Source organism: Mytilus californianus, unplaced genomic scaffold (genome assembly GCF_021869535.1).
Source record: "Mytilus californianus isolate M0D057914Y unplaced genomic scaffold, xbMytCali1.0.p SCAF_13, whole genome shotgun sequence".
Classification (NCBI taxonomy): domain Eukaryota; kingdom Metazoa; phylum Mollusca; class Bivalvia; order Mytilida; family Mytilidae; genus Mytilus; species Mytilus californianus.
In genome coordinates this window covers 13435567-13447804 of record NW_026262615.1, presented here as the reverse complement: position 1 = coordinate 13447804, position 12238 = coordinate 13435567, and the positions used below count along the sequence as shown (strand labels likewise).

General features: G+C 32.6%; 1 protein-coding gene across 1 annotated transcript in view; it reads right to left on the bottom strand.

The window, feature by feature from the left end:
• LOC127723870 (MAM and LDL-receptor class A domain-containing protein 1-like) overlaps nucleotides 1–3700 on the bottom strand; it is a 90093-nt gene extending 86393 nt beyond the window's left edge. The window contains exon 1 of the mRNA XM_052230588.1: nucleotides 3605–3700. Within this exon, the coding sequence (XP_052086548.1) occupies nucleotides 3605–3700 (96 nt within the window). The remainder of the gene's footprint in view (nucleotides 1–3604) is intronic.
• Between the last annotated feature and the right edge of the window lie 8538 nt (nucleotides 3701–12238).

Genomic DNA, 12238 nt, shown 5'->3' with positions numbered 1-12238 from the left:
TACAGTCCATACCCCATGATGTGACCAATTTTTATAGTAATCGCTGACGTTATCAATTTTAATATGTTCGTTATGCCATATAGATGTCGAAATGACTTCCTCGAAATGAAATGGATGTCTGAGTTTTGACATAATTTTCCAGGCATGAAAAACTTCATCCCAAAATTTGTTTTTTGATTTTTTAATAATTCCAAAATAAGCCAACTCTGTAAAATTTATATTTTGGGTGGAGGTAAATAATTGGATCCATTTGGATTTTGGCTTAAATATTCTTCTAATCCAAGTAAGTTTTAACCCTTGTATAAAATGTCTCAAATTAATCATTTTTAGGCCCCCTCTAAAGTATTCTTGGCATAGAAGATCCCGCTTTATCTTGTCAGGCTTATCATCCCAAATGAATGAATAAATTTTACTATTAAGTTTACGTATCATATTATCATCTGGACCTGGGATGGACAGGAACAGATGATTTAATTTTGATATAATTAGTGACTTTATAATTGTTATTTTACCAAACGGGGTAAGTGACTGTTTTGACCATTTTTGTAATATTTTTTCTATTTCTTGTATTTGAGGAGCATAGTTCAGATTTAACATTCTATCTAAATCAACACAGAAAGTGATACCTAATAATTTGAAGGTACTGAAACCCCATTTCAGTCCCCACTTCACACATATTTTGTCTTGACTATGTCTTTTACTACCTATCCATATAACGTTTGTTTTGTCTAAATTAATTTTCAGTCCTGATATCTCAGCATAGAATTGTAATATATGGAGAGATGCATCCAGTGAGGAAGGCGACCCATCTAAAATAAGTGATGTGTCGTCTGCATATTGAGACAAGATATACTCTGAATCGTCTATCGTAATACCCTTTATCTCTCCACTACTTCTTACTAAAATGCCTAATATTTCAGCACATAGCAAGAAAAGGTAAGGAGACAAAGGATCCCCCTGTCTACAGCCTCTCTCCACACGGAAAAAGTCTGACAGACAGCAGTTCTGGGTAACATTAGATGTAATATCATTATAAAATGTTTTTATCCAGTTCATAATAGAGTCTCCAAAATTGAAATACTTCAGTGTTTCCAAGAGAAAGGCCCATGATATAGAGTCAAAGGCCTTATCAAAATCAATGAGTAATAATATACCAGGGATATCATTTTCTTTTGGTGACTATGTTGAACGAATCTATCCCATCGAACTAGAGATAAAGGATACTACAGATACAGTTAAGTCTGTCTCATATCTTGACTTACATCTAGAAATTGACAACGAGGGTCGGTTGAAAACAAAACTTTACGACAAAAGAGATGATTTCGGCTTCCCAGTTGTGAACTTTCCATTTCTATGTAACAACATTTCAGCAGCGCCTGCATACGGAGCATATATCTCCCAATTGATACGATATTCCCGGGTTTGTGTTTCCTATCATGATTTCCTTGATAGAGGATTGCTGCTCACAAGGAAGCTATTAAACCAAGAGTTCCAAATAGTGAAGTTGAAGTCATCCCTTCGTAAATTTTACGGACGCCATCACGAGTTGGTTGACCGTTATGGAATAACCGTTTCACAGATGATATCGGATATGTTCCTTATGTCGTAACTACAATACCCTTCCCTTTTCACGAATGTGACTTACCGAATTAGACTATTTACCGGATTTGTAATAACATAAGCAACTCGACGGGTGCCACATGTGGAGCAGGATCTGCTTACCCTTCCGGAGCACCTGAGATCACCCCCAGTTTTTGGTGGGGTTCGTGTTGCTTAGTCTTTAGTTTTCGATGTTGTGTCATCTGGGGGGCCTCGTTGGCCAAGTGGTCTAAGTAGTTCTACTACTGTAATCACTAGCCAGTCAACACTGAGGTTGTGAGTTCGAACCCCGCTCGTGCGGGTGCACTCGACTCCAATCTTAATTGACTAGGATTGTCAGTTTTCCTATCGAAGGTCGGTGGTTTTCTCCGGGCACTCCGGCTTCCTCCACCAAAAAAAACTGGCCGCCACGAAATAGCCTAAAAGTGGCGCTTAAAAGTGGCGTTAAAACACCAAACAATCAATCAATCAATGTGTCATCTGTACTATTATTTGTCTCTTTGTCTTTTTATTTTTGGCCATGACGTTGTCAGTTTGTTTTCGATCTATGAGTTTGACTGTCCTTCTGGTATCTTTTGTCCCTCTTTTTCTTCTGTAAAGTGTAAAATATCATATATAAGTCTACAGTTCTCCCCAATAAATCTACCCGGGATAAAGCCTGTTTGATCAGAGTCAATAATTCTGTTTAGAACTGACTTTATCCTCTCAGCTATACAACTAGAAGCTAGTTTGTATGTTGAATTCAAAAGTGTAATTGGACGCCATTTTTTTAAGAACTGTTTTGCCTTCTTTTGGAATACATGTGATAACTCCCTGCCTCTGTGTGACAGACATTTCCCTTATCTGATATGAATAATTTATTGACCTCAAGACAAACTTTCCAATGTCTATCCAAAATACTTTAAAAAATTCTGCAGTAAAACCATCTGACGCAGGACTTTTATTATTTTTCATCCTTTTCAAAGCTTGTGTTAATTCAGTAAAAGAAATGTTACCTTCTAATGATTCTTTTTCGATATCATTTAATTTAGATGTCAAAGATGGTAATTCCCTTGATAAGCTTACTTTTTTAAGACATTCTTGTCTTTTGTAAAGTTTCTATTTTTAAATTCTTGCATGTTCCTTAAAATGTAGATCCGAATTTGTGCAAAAAAGACCTTTAAATTTGTTCCACTACAGGTCAAATTCTACTCAAATTGATATTGAAGTAAATGTACATGCTAACTACATACCAGACATTAATTACAAATAAAAGCAAAAGGAAGATAAAATCAACATCAAATCTATATCTTGATTAAAACACATGTAAAGGTTTATGTCAAGTTCAAATACATGTAATCGTCCAGATAAATAATTTTTAAATTCTAACACCATGAAAGAAATAGAGACCTAGAAAATAAAATCTTTAAGATCTGATTTCAATTTGATATTTAATACAACGACATATTTATTTGACAAGTTTTGATATATAAAGAAACCTGTGTTTAATGAAAATAATCTTATCAAAGTGAAGTCCACGAGGTAAACATGACCGATTAATTCTAATATCAAAAACTGATGTTAAAAGCCATAATGAAACTGACATCTATATCACTAAACAATAATGTTCAAATGAAATTGTATCAACGAGAATTATAGGGGCTACATACTATCTTTTACCATAAATGGTCATTATGTGACAGTCTTTAATCCAGCCTGGACATGTTTATCAGATAGTCATTTATTTGGTTGATCTTTATTGGTTATGCTACAATGTATCCTATGGTCTCTTACCTTCTGGACCAATTTCATTAATTTTTCACTACAAATATTTGAAGAAGAAATAGATTTTATATCCAAAAAACAGATTAATCCACTTAAATTTGAGCAGCTTATTGACATAGAATTATAAAATATGACGAAAAAGGGGCATGGTGCCAAAAAATTCTACAAAACCGGGCAGGGCGCAAATCCCTCCTAAAAGTCCCTCCTGAAGAAACACGACTTGTACTGTTATAGTACTTACATATTCTCCTTCTTTCAATAAATGTTCCAGTTCATTCAACTCTTTTGCTATTCTGGCATTTCCTGCAAATGAAATATACAGTTCTTTCTCAATCATCAACTTGTAATTTACATCTATTTTCTATGATGACTATACAATAGAAACTGAACAAATAAATATGCACTATTTGGCCTGGGACTGGGACTATTATACTAATATATTATGTCCCAGATTTGGATCCATACAGCAAATTTCAATTATTCCAATCGAGTGGCGGATCCAGGGGGCAGGTTCTGGGGGTTGAAATCCCCCTTTTTTTGAGGATCAATGCTTATGAATGGGGACATACAATGTATGGTTGAAAAATCCCTCCTTTTAAAAATGGCTGGATCCGCCCATGCAATCAATGACAAAACATTGTATCGTCACAGTCATCTACCGTTCAAATAGTAGATAATTGATCATAACTACTTAAACTAGCATTTAAAGTGAAAAGGGTGCATTCTCACATGTTCCAGTTCCAGTATTTTATATATAAATGACTATGAGTAAATATCTTATGGCGCAAATACAAAATTTCAATCCTGGTATCTATGATGAGTTTATTTATGACTAGGAGCTGAGACTACAATAACACATGTGTTATAGTAGTTTCAGCTGTGAGTAAATACCTTTCGTAACTTAGTGTTCTATGCATAGTCAGACAACATCCCTCAGACCCTCAACACGATCAAATACTTGGACAAGCCGAACTATGTGTGTCGCATACACAACTTTTCTTTCAAGATCTTTACCCTTGCATGTAAAAACAACGATATACATGTATGCTGACATTGTTCTCTCAAGGAAAACCAGTATGTGTTCTCAATTCTTCAAGCAAATGTGTGATCTTTAAAAACAATAAAGAAATCGTAAATGCCTTTAATGATTTTGGATAAGATAAAACATGAACTTCGACAATCAAGGAACGCCGTCCATACTTTTGATTCAATGTTTTTTTTATATAGGTTATGTTTCTCTATCAATTGAAAATCCTTTAAATAAAGGAGCCATGAGAGCATAGGGTAGTATTAATTTTGGGACACTACGATTAAACTGTTGGAAGATAAGAATATGCTTTCTTTATTTCGAGCATAAACTCCAAAGTCAACACATAATCATCTAGCCCAGCTGAAGTTAATAACTTACTTACTTTCTATACCATCTATAAAAGAAAGATGAAAGCCAACAACATTCTTAATTTTTTATAATGTGGGACTATAAAACGTCTGCTATAGACCATATTTCTTTTTGTGCTTCGGAATGCAATTGCTGGTCAAAAGTTTGCACAGCATTTTGTTGCACATATCCAAACATTATTTCACAATGGTATTTAAAATAAACTGTTGCTAGGTTTGGTGCATATGACTGGAGCACAAGGTAGAAACGTATATACAAATTTGAATTATCATAGCCTTTTGTAAAGCTGATCCGTATTGGAGAAAAATTTGTCAATGTTTTCTGTAGAAATTGGTACTGAATCTAGGTTTTGTCTGAAATAAGTTAAATAAATATTCAAGACTTGTCCGAAGTATCGATTCTGAATCTCCCCCATAAGCATAGGACATGGTCAATAAGTATGTTTTGCTTGTCAATTGGTAAGCATGTCATAAGTTTGTTATTATAATCTTTAAACGTCACAGATCTGTCTAGTTCAAGTTACATTTACGGAACTTATGATAGCGTTTGAAGTGTCTGTTTTCTACTGAAAGACAGCCATATGTTTGGAGTGAAAAGCATTTTTACCATCAATTGTCTCAGCATTAATGTCAATCTTATAAGATCCCGCTTATATTATATGAACACCTTCTTCAAATGCAGTAATACCAAAAGGTAAATATGACATGTTTGAATTTTGCCTATTTCCTAATGTTCTAAGCTAGTGAGATATTTTTGTACTACCGAGTATCATGCACAAAAGCCATGGAATTTTGATTGCCATTTACATTATTTTTATCCATACTCATGGTGTAGTTGTAATGCCAATTTTAGATGAAATGGTATGATAAAATAGTTGCTTAATGTAACTATACATTCTGCTATTGCTAAGACTTTAGACAGCTTGCCGTCAGGAATTTCAGAAATAAATACCCCCACCATTGTAAGCTTAAATATAAACTATTCACAACAAGAACTTCTTAAGCAAGCAAGGAGTATTGTATGGAATATGAAATAGATATTTCAGATGTTGTTGGGTAAGTCTCGTTTGTTGTTTTTAAGGACTACATTTTAGTAGGAGCTATTGAAGCGGCTGCATGTAATGTTTGGACTTCATTACTAGTTAGTGTCTCAATTTCTGTTTCAGTTTCTGTCAGGATTTATCCATATTTTTCATTGCTAGCTGCTTGAAAGCCTTTCGAAATCAGTGAAATACTGAACCCAAAATTTGTTTCTCCCTGTCCTTTTTGTTTTCCGTATAACGATTGATTTTGCATAATGTTTTTCAAACCTACACTGTAGTTTGGCTAAATCGTAATTTATTTTCAATTCATGAAGTAGGAAACCAGTATTTTACCAAAAGAAAATACAGAACAAAGGCTTCTTGTTAACAAGCACATCTTCAAAGATAACACAAAACAGGCAATGGGAAGCCTTCTCGTATATGTAAAACATTCAACTCATTGTAAAATCTTCTTTCTTCGGATTGCTTACTTGAAAAAAAAACAGAGCTAGCCCTGTAGTAAAGGGCCTTGGTTTTAAATTCTTGTGAAAATGAAGTGACTTTATTTCTAAATGTCGTTAAGATAATTTTATTATTTATTTTTAGCTCTTCGTCAGATTCAGTGAAATGTAGGGTTTTTGTCGCGTTCCTACGATTTATGCTTACAGAAAATACTAGCAGTCCAGTCAAAAGACATGGGCATGTCTCGGGGCATGTATCTGATCAGAACAGACATATATGATTTTTAGAAAAAGCTTGCGAAGTGGATATGTTCCGGGAATAATACTTATCCGCTCCAATTTGACTTTTATTGTTAGAAAAAATCTATTTTTAACTTTTAGAAAAAAAACACGATAAAATATCTTTTTGGCAAAAATTTATCAGTCAAAATCTTTTTAAAACATTGTTGAATAAAGCTGTGATACAAAAATATTCATACTAACATATTTAATTGGCAAAAACATGAACAATAGTATAATGAATTTCTGAAGCGATTCGTCAAGAAAAGGTAAATCTACATCGTATCAGTAGGAAAAAAATATGTCGACAAACGTGAATTTATTAGAAACATTTAGCCGGAGAGGTCTCATAACTGTACAAAATGACGTTTTATTACTTTTTAGCGCAATTAAATTGGAAGATATCGATGCAATGTAAATTCTCAAATGTTGTAACCACTTCGTGGAAGTAGAACAGAGTGCACAGTCTTAAAACTGAGTGAAAAACGAATAAAAATAAAGCAAAATAGAAGAAATTACAGTTTTACATTATAAATTAGTACTTAAACTCTTCATAAAATGCCAAAGCAAGAGTTTGATGAATATAAAAAGAAACAAAAGTAAAAATGTTTGTCGAGTTGCATTTTGAATGAAAAAATCAACGTCTTTTTAGTTCCATTTTATGAAAAAATGCACCGTAGGAAATGGCTACGACTGGGTAAAAAAGTAAGATATATGTATTAGCTTTACAGAAAAATCATTTTCAGCCTGCAGTTATGCCGATCCATTAAAGTTGTAAAATAAGCACCTTTTTCTAGATTTGTCTCTCCACTAGACGGAGTGTACTGATTTTCTCTATCATTCAAAATTTTAGATAACAAGATTAGAATAAAATGAACACAGTATCTATCTGTTTTTGTTTGAAAGCATTTTTCTTGGACATTACATTGCTAGGCATGGTTTCAAATGTTGCTATACGAAAAAATTCCAAAATAATGTTTTAATGGCTGTATACAATATTGACCATTGGGACATGCAACATTTCCGTATCTGTATGCATCTTGACTTGAAAAGTTCAGCAAAAAATATCAACAAAATCAATACATATTTAGCAAACAGTTAACAATTTCGTAAAACCTTTAGAAGACACTAGGCAAACGGACCTTACTCCGAGAATTAACAATTTAATTCGAATGGACCGAGGAAAAACGGATATTTAAATATAACACTCGATACAACCTTAACTTAAATGAATAATAAATTATAGTAAAATCGACATTTTATCACCTTTAACAACGGATACGAGTTTTGGGGCACGTGCCCCTAACACAGAACAAAGATTACGTGATGATAGGGAAGCTCCTATCAAATGAACAACTGTTACATGGTATTGTTTTGGGGCATTTTCCCCCAAAATATTCAGCTGTGGATAAAAACATTTGAATAGATATATACTTGAATCGGATTTCACTTTTTACTAAATCAGATGTTGCTTTACATGAGTATTGTATGTATTTAATTTTGGGGCTTTGCAAAAACATTATATAACTTTTAAATTACTATAAAATGTCGATTAGTGCAGAGCCTGCACTCTGAGAGCTAATCATACATGGAGTTCCAAAATCTAAAAAGCCTCCGATCATCAAGGGACGATTTTTTAGCTTGACATATTGTGTGTGTATTTTGACACCTGTCTTGTTTATTTTTTAAGACTGTCCTCTGTGGGTTTTTGACCGTTTTTGTCATCAAGTTGAATTGCTATCTCATTCACTAACTCTATGTCTCTTATAAATGCTTATTCCGTTACACTAGCTGAGATCAAAGTCTTTCTATAAAAAAGTTTGATTTGTGTGCTCCAATCACAACTGTGACCAGACACATCATAAACTATAATTAAAGGTTGTATGAGGGTCTCGATAGGGTCCTTCATGATTTCTTTTTTCGTTAACTCTTTACTCTTACACCATTTTTCTCTATTCTTTATTTATTTTCACCCTGCCTGGCTTTGCCTTATTCTCTATTCTCTATTCCTTATATTTCAGTACCAAACTATTCTCTTTTCTTTTCTTCTTTTTTTTCTATTCTTTTTGTTTTTGTCTAATATTCTGTACTTTTTACCCACTATTCTGTATTCTGTAATCCTATCCAGACGCCAATTAAAGTATATTGCGACTGTCGATTACAATACCCAATCAACTATTTGGCTTTCAGGTTGCCCCTTGGACAGCTCAGTGTCGGATCCATGAGGTGCAAAAATTTGTATACACCATATCCGGATTTCGACAGTTAATGTTTCTTCAGTGATGTTAGGGATCGAAACGGTATTTGAAAGGCCATATAGTTTACCTCAATTTAGGATTGACTCTTGAATTTTAAAGAATCGAAATTGGATGAACGGATCATATAAACCCGAAAAAAAATATAATACAAGCCCAAACATAAAAATATAAACAAGTCTAAATTGAAAACAACGTTCAAACCTATGCTTGCGTTGGATAAAAACCGCACAATGTTAAGTTTACGACTTCCAAACTCATATTGTTTCGGCATGTATTTATTACTGTTGGGATTTAAGTTTTTTAGTTTCGTTTTAAATTTTTCTATTGTATCTGCTTCACGGGTTAAAGTATCAAGGTTATTCCATAGACGTATATACGATGGTATAAATGATTCATTAGTTAATGCAAGTCTGCAGAACGGAAGTAATATATCGTTTCCATTGCATAGTGCATAAACAGTCATACTTTTGATTGTTGGTGGAATGAAATTACTCAAATCTTCTAGTACATTATTTTGTGTAATATTATAAAACATTTGAATTTTTCTTCTTTCTCTTCTTTCTACCAACGTTTCCCACTCAAGTTCCTCGTAAATTATCCTTGAGCTTGTTAAAATAGATAAACCCATTACTATACGAGCAGCTTGAAGCTGTAATTGCTCCAGCTTATTAAAAGTACCCAATCCCATATTATCCAAAACTTCACTGGCATATTCAAATAAAGGTCTTATAAAAACTAGATATAGTTTTTCTAAATTTTTTCTACTAAGTCTATATTTTAGTTTCCTGAGCATATTTATATGTTATATACACTTAAAATAATATTGTCAATATGAACATTCCATTTTGCATCATTGAATTTTGAAGACGACTGTTTAATAACCACTCTTTGTTTTCTATCATTCAGATATCTTTATACCATGTTAATAGATTACCATTTATACCATAAGCCTTTTTATTTTATGTATAAGTCCATCATGCCAAACTTTATCAAATGCTTTTGATAAATCACAAAATACAAAACAACTAATATCCTTCTTTTCAAGCGAGTTCAAAATGCAATTATATATTTCTAATAGTTGATGAACAGTTGAGTATTAAGGGAGAAAACCAGATTGATATGCATATATTAATTTATTTCTTAATGAGTGGTTGAAAACACGTTTATATATGGGTGCATTACATTTGCGCGCATTTGGGGATTACATTTTTTTTACGTTGGCGCGCAGCTTTTGATTACATTTGCGCGCATTCATTTTAATTTATTGTGGTTATAAGAGAATACATCCGAATTTAAATCCCCAGAAATCACCATGTTTTCGGAAAACTGATTACCTAGTTCAATGCATGGTTAAGTCGTGTCCAATATTCGACACCTGACCATTCAGGTCGGTAAGTACAGCATAATAGAAAGTGTTGACCTTTACCTCTGATCTCCACCCATTAGGTCTCGTTGGTGTGGTTTTTGAGTACACCTTTTCTGGTAACTGATATATCATCTTTAGTATAGATGAGTATACCACCACCGGAATTATTTCGATCTTTACGGATTATATTTTCTGAGAAGGAATCCATTATTAATTCATCTTTATTTATATTTGAATCTAAGTGTGTTTGAGTGACTGTTACAATATCGAACTCTTCAGTGCAACTTTGAAGGAACGCAATTTTATTTCTTAGACTACGAATGTTAATGTTGCATATTGAAATTGAGTTACCGGAATGGTCTTTGTCATAGTCACTTCTTGGTCCGGGATTTTGTTCAACACTACCAATAATAAGAATCAAGGATCAAGGCTCTGTAACAAGGAGAAATGTACAACGAAAATTTGTAAGTAGTATTCCCTTAAACGATTCTTCGTTGAGGTAAAATAGCTGATTGGGAAGAACGATATTTGCATGCATTGAATAACTCTATGGCTACCCTGTAGTGTTCAATACAATTATCCATTAGAAAAAAAAGTACAACAATCATATATCTATCATTAGAACATACTCACCCCTTCTAGTCCAATGAAAAGTCAGTTTTTCCCTTCTAATTTTCATAGTACATGGCTTTCCATGCATTATAAAATGCTATACGTGAATGACTTTTCATAGTAGATTAATTATGAAAGTGAACTCATAATAACTTCACTAACGAAGGGTACAATCCCCTGAGGCATTTTTCTTGGGAAAATAGCCTACTGATTAAAGATGAAAGAGAAAATAATTATGAAAAACATTTTGAACATTGCAAATCTTTATATTAATGATACATATATATAACAAACAAAAAATAAAATAAAATGGGGGCAAAAATGTAGGTAAAATTATCTTTTATACAATTTTTATTCAAGACATTCGAGTCGATTATTTTTTTTCAGGAAAACAATGTCAGACTGCTGATATATAAAGCAATGGATTTTTTTTAGAAAAAAAACTACAATACATGTACATTCATCAATTAAAAGTAAGCATCTGATTTTGAATGGTCGTAATTCAAATATTTATAGAGTAAATTTTATAATAATCAAAACATATTCAAATTTCAGAAAGCGGATTGATATATAACATTGTGTGCTTATTTAAATCAAGAAATGTAAGGTCTTTAAGTATTAAATTTTTACCTGATGCAGAAGAAAAGCTCAAATGTTTGAACAATTTATCCTTTTTTCCTCCCAAACTATTTCAGTGCTATTTCATTCCATCCATTGTAATGGTCATTACCTATGTTATATACTCACTTCATTATAAAAAATGAATTCTTATTTAGTTTTGAATATTACAATTGGAAAGGATTATTTTGTAAGGTCACTCGAAATTATGAATATGTTCTAAATTGGTCAGACAATACTCTGGGTTATGTTTTATGAAGATTTAAAGCCCTCGGCTACGCCTTGGGCTTTAAATCTTCATAAAACATGACCAAGTATTGTCTAACCTATAAAAAGACAGGTAGCCATTCAGGTTAAACAAAGGTAAACAAAGACCACACACATCCACATCTAAAATCATACATAAATAAATCAGAAAATTTAGTTCTAATTTTACTCGCAAAACTGACATGTACTTTTATACTGGGAAAAATAGTCAAGTCCCTGTTTTGTATCTTATCTGTCTGTGACAGTTTAATTCTTACAAATTTCCAATTTTTTAAATTCATTTAATCTGAATATTTTAATTTCAATTTTGTATACACTAATTTTTCTTAGTGGATTTTTGAAAGTAGTAGACATACTCTTCATGATCTAGACTTGAAGCTGACTTCTAACTCATTGACACAATTATTGTATTGGACATAGGATGTCAATATTTGAAAAGATGTTGACGATAACATTTTTCGAATTGACAATTTAATCCAATTATTTTATAGTTCTTCATCGTATTATAAAATTAAGGATATTAAATCGTTTGTTGAATTTTTATCTTTTTTTTTTTGGTTAGTGATTAGACGATGCTATACTTTTTACACCAAA